Below are 18003 nucleotides of genomic sequence, written 5' to 3' on the forward strand. Positions count from 1 at the left end.
TAGAGTCAACCTCCAATAATGGCCAAGACCCTGACCTCTTTGCTCTGTTCTCTCCTGGCCTCCAGAACACAAGGGATCATGGAAAGTCTAAGATTTTATCAAGTGCCTCCAGCTCTGGTGTCCAAGTGTCCAGCAAATCCCTATCTTCTAGAAATGGGTAAGACATTGTGCTCTTCCTAGAACAGAGGTACCCATCCCCACTCACATGCTGGCAGGAAATCAGCTACAGACATCTCTCAGGGAAGTCACAGGGAGGAGAGGACCTGGCAGAGGGTTCCAGTTCATTAATGCTACCTCAGAGGGTATAAGAGACCAAATCAGCAGTAATATTTTTAGACTGATTGTTAACTTTCTCTACTTTCAACCTTCTATGCCAACTCCTGTCGGTTTTACAGCTGAGTCACTGTTCGAATTTTTGGAAGCCTTCCCCAAGAGTACAAAGGCACCTGAAGTGTGATGGCAGCATTAGCAATGGCAACAAGGGCCTGGCAGTGAATGCCTGCATTGTAAGACTGTCTGAGCTTTAGCTTAGCTGAAGGAGACACTAGTCCCAAGACATGATAGTCAGATGCTTGTTATCTAATGGGAATAGTCTAATGGGGAAAAAAATCTAATGGGGAAAATCCAGACCGGGAGCCATTATTTCTAGCCTATAAGGCCGTATACCTGGAACCCTTCTTCTCTATCACCATCCTTGGTTCTAGGTTGCTCGCTCAGGATCTCTCTGAAGGAACAGGAAGAGGGGAGAGTAGCATTCATTCCAGGTATGAAAACAGACCACTCTGCCTGTGACCCCAAATCTGCAACTCTATACCATATCTCTACTGTGGCAGTAATCAGTGTGGACTTCCCCCTCCAACTGTGGATCCCACAAGTTCAAGTTAGTGACAATCACAGCCTTTCTCCCCAGTATAACTCGCAATCTTGATCATCAGGCAAGTTCCATTACCTGCAGAAAAGACATATTCATGTCCCTTGTAAGGTCAGCACACATCCTGCCCCTGTTACTAACCACCTCAACTTCTTTCTCACCTAGGAGTCCTCCCTGGCCACATTGCTTCCCAGGTTCTCCCTCCTCTGCACTGAAAGCTTTCCCAAATAGACTACTTGACTCCACGATAGAGCTCATCCTCCACTGTATGATGAAAACTTTGTATAAGTACATCACCATCCCCTAGAAGCTACAGGGTCCAAGATACTGATCTTTGAAAAATTTGTCCATCCAACTATATCAACACAAGCGGGAGGCAGAAGAATGGGAAAGACCTTGTCTGAACTCTGCAGTGAAAAAACACCCAGGATTAAACACAGTGGCTCAGCACTCATCACTCATTCAAAAAATATGTATTAGCCATTAGCCAAGCACTATTCTACTGCTGGGAATACAGTAGTGGAGAACTGGGAGTTGAGGAAGATTTACAAGACACCTTTGGTTGGACCGAGGAAGTCCATGTTCCACACAGGAGAAACCTAACCCCGTTCTGAAAGTCACCTCAGAATGGTTGTTTGGAAGAAGCTTCAGATGAAAATTGCTGAAGACTCCCGGCTCATCTTAGGCTGATCTAGCCTGCAGATCAGTGGGGAGCCTGCAAGTGACACAGCACAGGAAAACATTCTATTCACTGATTAGCAGTTAGGGTAGAAAACCAAAGCGTGGGGCCAGGCACGGTGGCTCACACCTGTAATCCCAGCATTTTGGGAGGCCGAGGTGGGTGGATCACAAGGTCAGGAGTTCAAGACCCACCTGGCCAAGATGGTGAAACCCCATCTCTACTTAAAAAAAAAAAAAAAAAAATTAGCTGGGCGTGGTGGCGGGCGCCTACAATCCCAGCTTCTTGGGAGGCTGAGGAAGAGAATTGCTTGAACCCAGGAGGCAGAGGTTGTAGTGAGCTGAGATCGTGCCACTGCACTCCAGCTTGGGCGACAGAGTGAGACTCCATCTCAAAAAAAAAAAAAGAAAAGAAAAGAAAAGAAAACCAGAGTGTGAACAAGTTAGTCCTCAAGGGACTTCTAAAGGGGAGTGGGAGAAAACAGACATGCCTTCTGGCATCCTTAGACTGCACATCTGGTCTGCCCACTGGGCTTCTGTACAAGGCATCATTAAGAGAGTAATTGTTTCCAGGTCCCCCAAAGTAGTCTCAGTCACCTCACTCTTCTGCTGAATAACGCTGCACACAGAAGAGTCACAAGGGGGAAGGCAGGAAGACAAATCCAGCGGGTGGTACAGCTGATCAGCTGCGACTCAGGGATCAAGATGGGGCTGGAACTGTCTACCATATGCCCTCGCCTTCAGAGATCTCATCAAGGGCGCACATCACCTCTAGCTGAATAGCCCCTGTAGTAGTATATGGTTACTTTAAGTTTTCTCACCCAATATGTTAGGGTTCTGCTAATAGGACCACAGGTGTAACAGGAAGCATATGAGTTTCGTAAACAGACACCTGGGTTAGAATTCTGAGTCTTTCAGTAGTTATGTCACTTTGGGCACTTTGTAACCTCTGTGAGCCTATTTGCTCATCTGTGCAAGCATTAAAATCATGTGATGTACTTAGCACAAAAAGTAGTCGATAAATGGTGGTTATTAGTCACTCCATCCCCCATTCCAGGATACTGAGGACAGCTTCCACAGCCCTTCTGTTCCATTACAGATCTTAAGACATTGCTAAGCAGGACAAGGGTAACCCTGGACATGAGAAAGGGTAGCACTGGGGTATGAGAAAAACGCACTATAACACTAATCTTGCCCCACAAGGCTTTCTTTCCATCAAGGGATGGTGCCTCAGGGTAGGCACAGTCTAGAAGAGAAAGACCCCACATCCAAGCCCATGCAGACCTTGCAGGTACAATTCTCAAAAACAGACTCTATTCCAGGGTCTTCTTGCGGGACTCTGAGGCTAAGGAAATCTAGATAGCAGAAGTACTCTGGCCCCTGGACAATGGTATCCACGTACTAGCCTCAAGCTAAGAATCCAACGAAAGGTTGTTACAATGAAGAAAATCCTTAGGGGAAAACATGAAAGCCCCTATCATAGTAGCTATCATGTAGCACTTGGTATACTTCTTCATTTCTTTTCCTTTTATAGCTATGGAGATTCTTAAAGGTAACAATTTTATCTTATTCAATGTTGTACTTCCAGTGCTGCACACAACGAATGCTCAATGTTTGCCAAATGAATTTAGCCAACAGCCCTACTATCTCCAACCTTGCTCATTACTTAAGAATGGTAGAAGACGGTCAGATGTGATGCCATAGCTGCCTTGGGCAATGTATCACCAAGCAGAGCTCAAGGAATAAGCTTGCATCTTTGTCTTTACAGAGAGACAACAGTGTAACAGGGTATCTGCAAGGATAACTTCGAAAATGCCCAGAGCTGTTGGAATCCTCCTCCCTCACTGAAGCAACTGAGCTAGCTGGTTTTCAGACAGAAAGGCAGTGTAGGCACTGGAATGTGGGCTGCATGTTCCCGCATTGCTGGTGAGGGTGCACGATCTGGCACTGCAGCTGGCTGGTGGGAGGGCTGCATCCTACTCCAGGAGGTAGTAACCTCATGTGGGCTTTCCAAGAAGGCCCAGGGAAAGAAGAGCGATGGCTGTCACCACAGTTCCAAAACCAAAGGCAACATGACGATCAGGGATGGGTGTGTCCTCAACCCTCAGAAAGGAAAACATACCCACACTAACCTGCCTACACAGCCAGATCATACCGCTGGGGCAACTCTGGTTCTGGACCTTATGAATTCTGAGGCTCAGGCTGCAGTCCCTCCCTGGTCCACAAAATCATGTAATATTTATCACTAAAGTGTTTGGCATGGAAAGTGGAAAAGAAAAACCATTTATATTTCAGAGACAAACAGCTACAAGCACAGGCCTTTCAGGTGGTGGAGAAGCTGTGGATATTATAACTAGATCCAAGCTACTTTTAATAGCTGAATTTCACAGCAACTTTCAGACCAGGCTCTCCAAGCCCTAAGTTGGACACACCTGCATTCCTATGGGCCCAATGCTATAATGTATTTCAGAAAGAGCACTGCAGCTTAGAGAACCAGAGCCAAAGAAGGGCTATACTTCAACCTGATGCCAGTGAAAGACAGTGCCTTGTGGTCAAACACTGATCGCCCACAGACAGGTACCCATCTCCTGTGTGAGCTCTTCTATCTTTTGCTCAGATACTTGCTTACCCAGGGGAACAGGGCAGTTACTGACCTTTCTGGAAAATCCTGAGTCAGTAGAAGGCCAGTACTTCAAGAAACCCTATCTTAACCCAGAGGTAGTTACTTAAGGTAAAGCTCTCCCCATCCACAACCACATAAAACAATTTCAATACCCCTCCCCTAAATGGGGTTTTACCAAAACAACTGGGCGTTAAAATGCCTAACAGACACAACAGGCCCAGGCTCTGCAAAGCACTCTAAAAAAAGACCTGCGCCAAACAGGGTGGAGGCCACAGAAATCAACAAGACAGTACCTTGCTGCCATGGCTGCCGGTTCCTGGACCAGGGAGGGAAGGGAAGGACAGCAGGCTTGGTGTTTCCCACTGTCAGCACCAACAGCAAATGGCTGCACCACCCCCCTTCCCCACCCACTGCCCCTTACCACCTTTCCATTTTCCTAAAGTATCTGCTGCCAATACCTCTTTATTATAATTTACATAAAGCAAAATACGTAGGTTGTAAGTATACCTGTAGTGTTTAAGTTCACATTTCTTCCTGAATACTCCACAACTTGCATTTGGGCAACCCTCCTCCTTGTACCACAAGAGGGAAATAAATGGGTAACAGAAGGTCTAAGCAGAAGCAGTTTAAGGGGGGGCTGCCAAGAAGTCCCTTTCGTTTGACCCCATTGAATCCTATCAAGAAGACAAGGGATCCTAAAGGGGAGTGGCTCTTCTTTTATCCAGCTGGTCACTCTCAACACAAAGGGAAAAAAAAAAGGTACTAGAGCTGGGAGTTACCCCACCCCATTTACCCTGCCTACACCTTTCCAGGATCAATGCTCTGAACCCTATGTTAAGTCAATTCCAAATATCCCAGCGCATTATCCAGCCTCATCCGAGATTAAAATCCGTCCCTTGCCATGATTCAGAGACCACTCACTCTTCATATAACTCCCTGGTTTTTAAAACCACTGAGTAATTTTGGTCATCCAGTAATCAACCCCTTAACTTCCCCTCCCCCACCTAAAAGTGTTTTGCTTCATCATCTCCAAGACAGGCCTGGACACCAGGGGGTTAGCTGGATCTTTTCTGCATAACGCCATCACCTTGGGGACCCTCCTCAGGGCCACTCCAGGTGCAGACTAACAACTCCAGGGAATTTATCAGGGTAACTGGAAGAGCTATGCCTGCCTTTACGCGGAGCCATCTGTCCTGCCACACTCACAGCTAGCATTTCCATCTCTTGCAAAACAGCTCCATGTTGTATGTGTGTATGGTAGGGAGTGATGCAAAGGGGAACAGAACAACTGTTGCTGTGGATAGCTTCATTCACCACCCCCATGCATCCCCTTACCCCAGCCAACTCATCCTCTGGCACTCACCCGAGTGTGTGCTGCTCTGGGCTGAGGAATCTGAGTCCTGGGTGCTCCAGGGTCGGTCCCAGCCTGTCAGACTGAGGGACTGCAGGCCAAGGCACAAGTCATTTGCATCTGGGAGGCCACGGGAAGATTCTTGCGCAGAGGTTGGGAAAAGCATCCTGCTTGTAACTGTTTCTTCAGAGTCCTGGAAGTCTGCTTTGGACAGGAGCACAGCAGAAATCTCAGAGTTAAGGGCTGTTTTCCCCAATATTATCAACAGTAAATGTTATTAATAATAGTTTCCCCAGCCTCACGGGCCAGACATCCAAGCTGGCTGGATGCTGCAGCCGCTGCCTCTGCACTTTTGGGGGCGTTGGGTCAAGAGCGGTTGCCATACAGGCCCCCTCCCCTCACACACACACCCCTATCCCGTCTGCATTACAGACTGGGCCAGCATGTGATCAGGCTGCTGATGCTTCCCGCTGCCAGTGACATCAGCCGGCTGAGCCGTGCAATAGAGAACGGCATCATCCCTCACAGAACGGGGGAGGAGCAGGAGGGGACGACAGGGAGGAGACTTGCCTCCCAGGGAAAGACAGCACAACAGCTACTTGGAATAGTCCCGGTGCAGTGCCGGTAAGTCTGGGTTGCAAGGCAGCGACCTTCGGTCTCCAGCAATGGTGGCCAAGCAGCCCTCAGGAACGACTGAAGTCCTCTCCGCCGACAGCAGAGCCAAAGCAGCCGAATGCCTGCTTGTGTGGCTCTGCCCTCCTGCCCCTCCCTTTCCCTCCCTCTGCTCTCCACCCCCAAACCCAAAAACACTCTAGTCCTGGACTCTCTCCAGCTGCTGGCTCAAGCCCTGGCTTTGCAGCCCAATGCAAAGCTTCACAGTCCTGCTAGCAAAAATCTGTGCTCCAAGAGGCCCCTGAGCAGCACCCTGACACAGCAGTGTTTACCACTGAGGAACAAGATAACCTTCAGAAAAACACTGTATACTTGGACTCTGGGGAACAACACCTGGTGTTCCAGGCTTGTCTAGAGCAGCTTATCACAGAGAAAGGGGGTAAGCTTTGGCAGAGTGGGGGAGAGTCACTGGGCTGTTCCAGGTACATCTTGTAGGACATGGCCCACAACCCACATGCCAGAGTGAGACCTGCCCTGACTAGGATAATCCCTGTGCCAAGACTCCCTCATCCCAACAAGATGGGTATTAGTCATGAGCAGATACTGTGGCCCAGCTCCTCCCCTCCCCTCTTGCAACTGTAGGTACAGCTGAAGAAACACTCTCAAAGCAGCGTCTGACAAACCAAGAGAAACAGTCTCTGAAGTATTGTTAATTAGAAACACCAAACTCTGAAACTTAGTCACCTAGCTCTGTCAATATTGCTTCTCTTGCCCTTCCAGGAGCCCTGAGAATGATACAGGGCAGCTGTGAGGGCCACTGATGCCTCCAATGCCCAGGCCCTCTCTCAGAGGTGTTGCACAAGACCAATGCTTTAGTTCTGTGGCCACTCACAGCTCCAGCAACAAAGTCTAAGAATATTCAGCTTCTGGAGCTTCCGCCATTTCCCCTTTGCCATCTCCTCCCACATCGGTCCTTTTCCAACATGTGCCCTGGGTCACTGGGCTTCTTCTTCATAAAGGAGGATAGGGCGACAGGCCCAGACTCACCAGGCAGGCTGCTCACACCTGGACTCAGCTGGTAGCACTCCACCTGCTTGTTCTCTGCTGTTGCAAGGAGAAGCAAGCAGATACAGGAAGCATGCCCACCTGAGACCTCCCATGGCAGGGTCGAGAAAATGCTGCTGCCATAGGAATAGCTGTTCAGAACTTCCTGCAGTACACCCTGTGTCCACAGGCACTCAGGCATAGCCTAGAAGGGAAAATTGTCAGTCTCTTTCCTTTGGAGATTTCTTTTTTTAAAGCTTTGCTGCTGTGTCATCCATCCACATTATTCCTGCTGGCTGTAGATATTCTGCTTGCCCCCTATCTGTGTTTGTCAAAGCCTTGTTCATCACTGCAAAGGCCTACCAAGAATCACCCATACTGGTGCTGCCCCTACCCCCTGACTACTCTTCTCCTGCTTCTCTGTGTTCACCCTTTCCTCAAGCTAAGGATATATTTTAGACTTCACCCACACGTATTAGTTACCAAAGCAGAATGCTTCCTTTAAAAACATCCATATTTAAGTATCTATTCCCCCCTAAACCAAGTATCTATATAATCCCCTCATACCCCAATCTGAGGGCATCTATGTCTAGAAGCAGCCATTCTCCAACCGTTAAAATCAGGGTAACTGTGCATATGATTACCCCCATCCCTCATGAGGAGAGAATCAACTCAATATACAGTGATCTACATATATTGAGTAGCAATATACAGTATGGCAGACCAGCAATATGAGCATCACCAGGAGCTTGTTATAAATACTCTCAGGCCCCACCCAAGACTGACAGAATTGAGATCTGCATTTTAACAAGATCCCCAGTTAATATACATGTATGCAAAAAAAGTTGGAGCAGTCAGGTGTGGTGGCTTATGCCTATAATCCCAGAACTTTGGGAAGATCGCTTGAGCCCAGGAGTTCAAGGCAGCAGTGAGAGCCATGATTGCACCACAGTACTCCAGCCTGGGCAACAAAGCAGTCCCCATCTCAAAAGTTTGAACGGTACTGATATATACAACTAACGCAATCCTCCCACCCCAAGCTGAAAGAACGCAGGCCTGAACAACAGGTCTGTTAAACCTATTGAGGACCAAATGGCTACATGAATCCAAGAGCTTGGTTTTACACACAGTATAACTCCACCCTCACCCCCACAACCCCCACCACAGACCTCACCTTCCTCCTTATCTAGACATTCCTCAATCTGTTGTTTCTTCCAGATAAAGGTTTTCCCCATCATTGTAGGATTCCTTCACTAGATCCAACTCAATGGAGGCCATACCTGTTAAAACCATTAGTGTGGCAGGCTGGAAAAATCAACAGCTTTAGACAACTGACAGACCTTGCTCTGCTCACCAGGTCTGCCACTGTGTCTTTCTGAGCATTGTTTCTTCTTTAGAGATGCAACACTAGCCACCTTTTAGGTGTTTTGTGAGGATTAAAGAAAATATCTGAGGCCAGGTGTGGTGGCTCATGTCTGTAATACCAGCAATTTGGGAGGCCAAGGCAGGCAGATCACTTGAGGTCAAGAGTTCAAGACCAGTCTGGCCAACATGGTGAAACTGTCTCTACTAAAAATACAAAAAACATTAGCCAGGCACGGTGGCACACACTGGCAGTCCCAGCTACTTGGGAGGCTGAGGCAGAAGAATTGCTTGAGCCCGGGAGTGGGAGAGGTTGCAATGAGCCGAGATTGTGCCACTGCACTCCAGCCTGAGCAACAGAGCTAGACTCGGTCTCAAAAAAAAAAAAAAAAGAAAAAAGAAATCATAAACCATGTTCATGTACTGGAAGACTCAACAGTGCTAAAAAGTGATACCCGCAAAATTAATATACAGATGTTCCTCAACTACAGTGGGGTTATGGTCTGATAAACCCATTGTAAATTGAAAATATTATAAATTGAAAATGCATTTAAATACATCTAATTTACTGCACATTATAGCTTAGCCTAGCCTACCATAACCGTGCTCAGAAAACTGACACTAGCCTACAGTAGGACAAAATAATTTAACACAAAACCTGTATTATAATAAAGTGATGAACACCTCATGTAATTTATTGAATACTGTAATGAAAATAAAAACAGAAAGGTCGTATGGATACTCAAAGTACAGTTTCAACTGAATGTGTTGATATGCATTCACACCATCATCATGTCAAAAAACCTAAGTTGAACCATCCTAAGTCTGGGACCATCTGCACATTGGTGTAATCCCAATATACCAGACTTACAGCAATTCATTGGGGAAAAGCTTTTTAACAAATGGTGCTGAAACACCATATGGGGAGGAGGGAATAAACTCTGACCTATACACAAACTTAATTTAGTAGATATCAGAGACATAAAAGTGAAAACTAAATATAAACTATAAAACTTCTCTAAGAAGCTTTATGACTTGGTAGGGGAGAGAGAGTGCATAGAAACAAGGATTTCTTTATGTAGAGTACAGAAAGCAATGATCATGGAGAAAGTTGATAAGCTGACCTTATCACAATAAAAAACTTCTGCTCATCAAGATACCATTAAGAAAATAAGCAAGCCACAAACTATGAGAAAATATCCACAACCATATCTGACAAATCAGTAAAAGACATCTTAACTGAGAAGTAACAAAATCTCAATTGTTAAAAGTCACAAAATCTGAAAAGCACTTCACAAGGATTATATAAATGGCCAATAAGAACTTCAAAAGTGCTCAACATCATTAGTCAAAGAAATCCAAGTTAAAACCACAGTGAGACACTACTGCACACCTACTAGATGGCTAAAATTAAAGACTGTACCACATCTTGCCAACATTTGATGTGGTCAAAGCTTCATTACCATAAATGGTACATCCACCTGGTACTTATGAAAACACTTATATATTTTCTTCCTTTTCAATGGGAGAAAAGGTATATCCACTTTGAAAAATGGTCTGCCCATTTCTTACACAACTAAACACATATTATCCTACGATCCAGAAATTCTACTCCTAGGAATTCAACTAAGAGGAGTAAAAGTGTATGTCTAATAAAACACCTGTGCAAGAATAGTAATAGCAACTTTATTCATAATCAACCAAACCTGGATTCAGTCCATGTGAGAATCAACAGAACAAAATGTAGTACATGCATATACCATACCATTACTCAGCAATAAAAAGGAATAATACAGGCAACAAGATAATTGTGGTGAGTGAAAAACGCCATACATAAATTACATATGTATATAATTCCACTTATTTGAATTTTTAGAACAGACAAAACTAATAAATGGTGAAAAAAATCAGGTGGTTGCCTCTGGCAGAAAGCAAGGGGGTAGATTAGGAAGGGGTACAAGGGAAGTAGCTGAGGTGATGCTAACAGTGTGTCTATTTTGATGAGAGTGGGGATACATCAGTCAGAATGGATCTAATGACACATTTCGAATTTGTGCACTTCACTGCATATAAAGTTTACCTCAAAAAAGTTATAAACAAATATAGTATTGAATACTAGTTAATGATATGCATGCTGAAGGATTTTGGGGTAAACTGTACCAATGTCTACAATTTACTTTGAAACAAATCGTAAAAATAAGATGTAATGGTTAAGTGGTTAGGGGGCTAAATAAATGAAAAGATATGTGATAAGGCAAATATGACAAAATGTTCATTGTTCAATCTAGGTGGCATTACAGGTGTTCACTTTATAATTCTTTTAGTTTTTCTGTATGCTTGAAAATGTTAATAAAATGTTGAGAAAAAATAAAGTCAGACTTTTTCTGGAAAAAAAAAGTCTGACTGAACTAATTGGTCTGACAATAAGAACTGACTCCAGGCTGGGTGTGGTGGCTCATACCTGTAGTCCCAGCACTTTGTGAGGCCAATGCAGGTGGACAGCTTGAGCCAATGAGTTTGAGACCAGCATGGGCAACATGGCAAAACCCCATCTCTAATAAAAATACAAAAAATTAGCCGGGCATGGTGGTGTGCACCTGTAGTCACAGCTAATTGGGTGGCTGAGGTGGGAGGATCACTTAAGCCTAGGAGGCACTCCAGCCTAGGTGACAGAGTGAGACCCTGTCTCCAAAAACAGAACTGACTCCATTAAATGAGGTATTATAGTAGACATTTTTTTCTATAAAGTTAAATCTATAGGTCCATGGTTTTGACAAAATATACTTAAAGCAAATGGTAAGATAAAATCATTTTTAAATAGCATGTTGGGTTGGCCGGGTGCTGGCTCAAGCCTGTAATCCCAGCACTTTGGGAGGCCGAGACGGGCGGATCACGAGGTCAGGAGATCAAGACCATCCTGGCTAACACAGTGAAACCCTGTCTCTACTAAAAAATACAAAAAACTAGCCGGGCGAGGTGGCGGGCGCCTGTAGTCCCAGCTACTTGGGAGGCTGAGGCAGGAGAATGGCGTAAACCCGGGAGGCGGAGCTTGCAGTGAGCTGAGATCCAGCCACTGCGTTCTAGCCCAGGCGACAGAGCGAGACTCCGTCTCAAAAAAAAAAAAAAAATGGCATGTTGGCAAAGGTGTGCTTTGTTTTGCTTTTGCAGCTGAGGCTATAGGCACACCACTATGTCCAAGTATTTTCATTGTTTTGTACAGACAGGGTCTCACTATGTTACCCAGGTTGGTCTCGAACTCCTGGGCTCAAGGGATCCTCCCACCTCAGCCTCTCAAAGTGCTGGGATTACAGGTGTGAACCACTGTGCCTGACTGCAAAGGTATATTTTTAACTTAAAATTTTTTTTTTATTTTCCTACAAATGTTGCACAAAAACTATTTTAAGTTTTCTCAATCTTTTACGTAGACTGAGTTAAGATGTGTCTAAGTGAAGGACAGACATAGTAATAATCTCAAATCTGCTTTTTAAAAATTTTTTGAGATGGATTTTTAGAAACAGAATCTTGCTCTGTCAGGCTGGAATGCAGTGGCATAAACACAATTCACTGCAGACTAGACTTCCAGGCTTCAGTGATTCTCCTACCTCAGCCTCCCAAGTAGCTGGGACTACAGGTGCATGCCACCATACCCAGCTAGTTTTTTTGGGGGGGTATATTTTTGTAAAGACGAGGTCTTGCTATGTTGCCCAAGCTATTCTCAGGCTCTTGAGCTCAAGTGATCTGCCTGCCCTAGCCTCCCAAAGTGCTGGGATTATAGGTGTGAGCCACTGCATTCAGCCTCATCTGAAATATATAGCACTGATAAAGCTATATTGATAAAGCATTCTTGGTATAGTTAGGAAAAACTGAGTAATTCCATGTCTGGTATGACTAGGTAAAAAATCTTTTCACAAATTAGCTGGTTTTCAGGTCTTTCTTTTTAACAAATATGAAGGAGGAATGAATGCAACTTAGCCAGTAGCTGACTAAAAATAATAAATGACTAATTCTTTGCACATAACTAAGAGATCAAAGAATTGTATTAACTAGTTCATTCCCCATCTACTTATTTTATGTGAACAAGTTTACTCAGGGCACAAACCTATGGAAACAAAATGTGTATATATAGTGTTGAAAATCCCAAGTTGGTCGGGCACAGTGGCTCACGCTTGTAATCCCAGAACTTTGGGAAGCCGAGGCAGGTGGATCAGTGGAGGTCAGGAGCTCGAGACCAGACATGGCGAAACCCCATCTCAACTAAAAAATACAAAAATTAACCGGGTATGGTGGCGTGCACCTGTAGTCCCAGCTACTCAGGAGGCTGAGGCAGGAGAATCACTTGAACCCGAGAGGTGGAGGTTGCAGTGAGCCAAGATTATGCCACTGCACTCCAGCCTGGGCAATAGACTCTGTCTCAAAAAAAAACAAAACAAAACCAAAAAACAAAAAAAAAAACACCCAGGTCATTCCAGCAATAAGTCAGTCATCCAAATTTACATGTTTTTTGTTTTGTTTTTTGAGAGACAGTCTCACTCTGTCGTCCTGAGTGCAATGGCAAAATCTTGGCTTACTACAACCTCCACCTCCCAGGCTCAGAAAATTCTCCTGCCGCAGCCTCCCGAGTAGCTGGGATAATACACATGCACCACTATGCCCAGCTAATTGTTGAACTTTTAGTAGAGACAGGGTTTCACCATGTTGGCTAGGCTGGTCTTGAATTCCTGACCTCAGGTGATGCACCCCCCTCGGCCTCCCAAAGTGCTAGGATTACAGGCATGAACCACTGTGCCCAGCCTTAAAACTACATGAGATTTTAAAAGACCTCAATTTATGTCATTAAAAACTATTTCCAGGCTAGGTGTGGTGGCTCACATCTGTAATCCCAACACTTTAGGGGGCTAAAGCAGGAAGATCACTTGAGCCCAGGAGTTCAAGACCAGCCTGGGCAACACAGGAAGACCCCGTTTCTACAAAAAGTAAGACAAATAGCTGGACATGGTGGCGTGTGTCTGTGGTCCCAGCTACTGAGGAGGTTGAGGCTACGATGAGCCGTGATTGCGCCACTGCACTCTGGCTTAGGCGACAGGTACCTTGTCTCAAAAAAACAAAACAAAACAAAACAAAAAAACAAGCATTTCCAATAAACAATTATTAAAGAATACAATTTTATCAAGGTTTATAACATTTATATTGTCTTAACTGCACTACTGATCGTCATTATTGTCTTTGAGACACAGGAAATAATTTAAAATTTCAGTTTATGTACTTTTGTTGTTAGAGAAGTATGACGTGATCAACAAAAGACTCTCAAGCACAAAATATTACGTTAGGATAAAACTCAGCAGGAGAAGTGGACTACAAATACTAGTAGAAAAGAAATAATGGGTCAGGCGTGGTGATTCACGCCTGTAATCCCAGCACTTTGGGAGGCTGAGGTGGGCGGATCACGAGGTCAAGAGATCGAGACCATCCTGGCCAACATGGTGAAACCCCTTCTGTACTAAAAACACTAAAAATTAGCTGGACGTGGTGGCGCGCACCTGTAGTCCCAGTTGCTCGAGAGGCTGAGGCAGGAGAATCGCTTGAACCCGGAAGGCAGAGGTTGCAGTGAGCTGAGATCGCGCCACTGCACTCCAGCCTGGCAACAGGGCAAGATTCTCACTCAAAAAAAAAAAAAAAAAAGGAGGAGGAGGAAGAGGAAAAAAAAAAGAAATAATGAAGTTTCCCCGTTAAAGAACTGGTTTACATATTTTAAAATAGATAATAGGTATCAAACCTCTCTACTATTGTAAATCTACAGTTTTCACTTATAATAAAAATGTAGATACCAAGTTAAATACATAAGGGGTACCCTGTACTAAAAATTTTATTGTGGTAAAATATACATGAAGTTTACCACTCTAACCATTTCTGAGCATACAATTCAGAGGCACTAGTACATTCATACTTTTGTGCAAACATCACCACTATTCACCTCTAGAGCTTTTTTTACCCTAAGCTAAAACTTTGTACCATTAGACACTAATTCCCCACTACCCTCTCCTCCTGGCTCCTGGTTAGCATTATTTTACCTTGTCTCTATGGATTTGACTATTGTAGGGACCTCGTAAGTGGAATTATACAATATTTTTCCTTTGTATCAGGCTTATTTTACTTAGCATAACGTCTTCAAGGTTCCTCCATGTTATAGTACATCCCCAATTTTTTTTTTTTTTTTTTTTTGAGACAGGGTATCCTTCTGTCACCCAGGTTGGGACGCAGTGGCGCAATAATGGCTCACTACAACCTCAGCCTCCCAGGATCAAGCAATCGTCCCACCTCAGCTTCTCAAGTAGCTGGGACCACAGATGCATGTTACCAGCCTGGCTAAATTTTTAGAGATAGAGGTCTCCCTGTGTTGCCCAGGCTGTTGAACTTCCGGGCTCAAGCGATCCACCTGCCTAGGCCTCCCAAAGTGCTGGAATTACAGGCATGAGCCACTGCCTGGCATGCATGCATTGATTCATTCACTGATAGGATTTTGCTATGTTGCCCAGGCTGTCCCCAAATCCCTAGGCTCAAATGACCCTTCCTTGCCTCACCCTCTCGAGTAGCTGGAACTACAGGTGTGCACCACTGTGCCAGGTTTCCTTTTTAAAGCTAATTTTGCATTGTACACATTTTATTCATCCATCCAATTCATCCACTGATAGACAGTTGGGTTGTTTCCCATTTCTACCTTTTGACTATTGTGAATAGTACTGTTATGAACACTAGCATACAAATATATGTTCAAGTCCTTGCTTTCAATTATTTTGTGTGTATACCTAGAAGGGGAATTGCTGGATCATATGGTAATTCTATGTTTAATTTTTTTTGAAGCACCATACTCTTTTCCCCAGCAGCAGTACCATTTTACATTTCCACCAGCAGTGCACAAATGTTCTAATTTCTCCATATCCTTGCCGACAATTTATATTTTGTTTTAATAATGGCCATCCTAACAGGTGTAAACTGGTATCTCATTGTGGTGTACATTTTTTTAAAAATTAGTCTGTACAAAAATGAAGATTGCTGTTGCCTAATTCATGAATCCCGAATGTTTTTAAAAATCTCCCCCACACCAGGTTTTTGTTGAATTGCTTTTGTTGAATTGCCATCCAAGTGGTCCTAAAGGCAATGGCATCTTCTAGCAGGATTCCACCTCACTAGTTACAGTGATGGTCCCATAGGTAAGTATCTGACTCAAGCTGGGCAAGAATTACCCATCCCCATGGCCACAGAGACCAGTCCAGGTATAGGCATGACTTAAGCCAAGCTAGCTGGGTATCTTTCCTTGAGATTTTTCTAACTGTATATAGTGGAAGAAGAACTATTTCCTGATTGTCCATGATGCCAAAGGATGTGAACATACACCCTTTCTCATAACTGGCAACTCTGCAAAAGGAGATAATGAAACTCACACTGGGAAATGAGCAGAGGAAAGACAGAAATAGGCAAAATTGGAGGCCACAGATTCAGTATCCCTAGCTTTCCAGTAATTCTTTCCTACTCTGTGAGCTTTGTATCAACAGCCTTCCAACATACCCCACATTTTACTAAAGTAGTTCTAATTGCGTGTTTGACTGCTTACAAATGAGAGTGTTCTGTGTAATTCAGGCCCTTTAGCAAGGATAGAGCAAATAAGTAACTACTGCATGCAGGATAAAAATCTCTGGGACAAAAGCCCTTAATGTCCTGGCACCAGCTGAGAAAGTCAGCCACAAAAGAAAGCAGGAACGAAGCTTGAAGACCAGACCACCTTGTCAAATTCCTCGCCACCACCCATCTTTTTTTTTAGAAGAAAGCACACGAGGCTCAGAGATGGCCATAAGCCACAAAGCTACTAAAAGGCAGAGGTGAGATCCAAATCTCAATTTGTTGGTCTCAAATACAGGGACTAACTGCTCCCCCGACCCCTCTCCCACGATGGGACACGTTCTAGACCCAGGTCTACACTCATACATAATAACCCTACTCAGACCTGTTTTATCAGTAAGTTAGCAAAGGATCCCTTTTCTGCACTCAGGTCCACATGCTGTGTACTAAACCCATCCCATCATACTAGAAGTTCAATTTTTTTTTTTTTTTGAGACGGAGTCTCCCTCTGTCGCCCAGGCTGGAGTGCAGTCGTGCGATCCCCACTCACTGCAAGCTCTGCCTCCCGGGTTCACGCCATTCTCCTGCCTCAGTCTCCTGAGTAGCTGGGACTGCAGACGCCCGCCACCACGCTTGGCTACGTTTTTGTATTTTTAGTAGAGACTGGGTTTCACCGTGTTAGCCAGCATGGTCTCGATCTCCTGACCTCATGATCTGCCCGCCTTGGCCTCCCAAAGTGCTGCAGTTCAATTCTTTTTTTTTTTTTTTTTTTTTTTTTGAGGCGGAGTCTCGCTCTGTCGCCCAGGCTGGAGTGCAGTGGCGCGATCTCGGCTCACTGCAAGCTCCGCCTCCCGGGTTCCCGCCATTCTCCTGCCTCAGCCTCCCGAGTAGCTGGGACTACAGGCGCCACCACCACGCCCGGCTAATTTTTTTGTATTTTTAGTGGAGACGGGGTTTCATTGTGTTAGCCAGGATGGTCTCGATCTCCTGACCTCGTGATCCGCCCGTCTCGGCCTCCCAAAGTGCTGGGATTACAGGCTTGAGCCACCGCGCCCGGCCAGGAGTTCAATTCTTAACACTAACTCCCTCACCCTCCCCACTACTCTCTCCACAATCTGCTACTTACTCAGCAGAAAGTCAATTTCACATTCTGGTGTTTCTAAGATTTTGCTGCCATGTGCATATATTACTTTCAAAGGTGATAATTTTACTTCTTACCCATGGAGAGCAAAAAAGACAACTGATGATTCAAGGCTAGCATCATCCAATCTATTGCTTATGGTATGGGAGAGTTCTGAAGCAGACCATCCTGAAGACTATGGTTCAGAGTCCTTGAATATAACATGCCATCTAGGTTGTAGGTAAAAACTAGTTTTAGTAAAACTAGTATAACTAAAACACAATGAAACGTTACTTTACCTGACACTACGCTGTTCAAATTTGGGGTCTGCAGAAGTTCCTTAAACATCACATCAAATTGGAGACCCTTTACAGTGCCAACCACAAATGCATCTACAGAATATAAAAGCCAGTTATTTAAAACAGGAGGGCAGGGTATTTCCATGTATTCCATATAGAGAGTAAGTTGGTACAACATTGTGGAGAGTAATCTGACAAAAACATGGAAAGCTTCGAAAAGATATTTATTACTTGATAAAGAAATACTACTTTTAGAAATTCATCCTATGTCCAAATAATCACAGATGCAGGCAAATGCTTTAACTTCAGGTACTTCTTATTAGTGTATAAAATAGGCACCTATTTAAACAAACTCCAAAATACGAAGACTGAAAGCCAGAGGTTCTTAACCTTTTTTGTATCATGAACCGTTTGGCAGTCTGCTAAAAC

General features: G+C 44.5%; 1 protein-coding gene across 18 annotated transcripts in view; it reads right to left on the reverse strand.

The window, feature by feature from the left end:
* LOC105497484 (cytoplasmic polyadenylation element binding protein 1) overlaps positions 1-18003 on the reverse strand; it is a 100029-nt gene that overhangs the window by 22322 nt on the left and 59704 nt on the right. For 11 of the 18 annotated variants that reach the window (XM_011768620.3, XM_071099321.1, XM_071099329.1 and 8 more), the window contains exon 3: positions 5536-5724. In XM_011768620.3, coding sequence (XP_011766922.1) covers positions 5536-5724 — 189 coding nt within the window. Of the gene's footprint in view, positions 1-5535; positions 5997-6093; positions 6297-7182; positions 7385-17574; positions 17668-18003 lie in introns of those variants that run through there. The other 7 variants (XM_071099322.1, XM_071099319.1, XM_071099320.1 and 4 more) reach the window with 6 other exon arrangements.

Source organism: Macaca nemestrina, chromosome 7, assembly GCF_043159975.1.
Source record: "Macaca nemestrina isolate mMacNem1 chromosome 7, mMacNem.hap1, whole genome shotgun sequence".
NCBI lineage: Eukaryota > Metazoa > Chordata > Mammalia > Primates > Cercopithecidae > Macaca > Macaca nemestrina.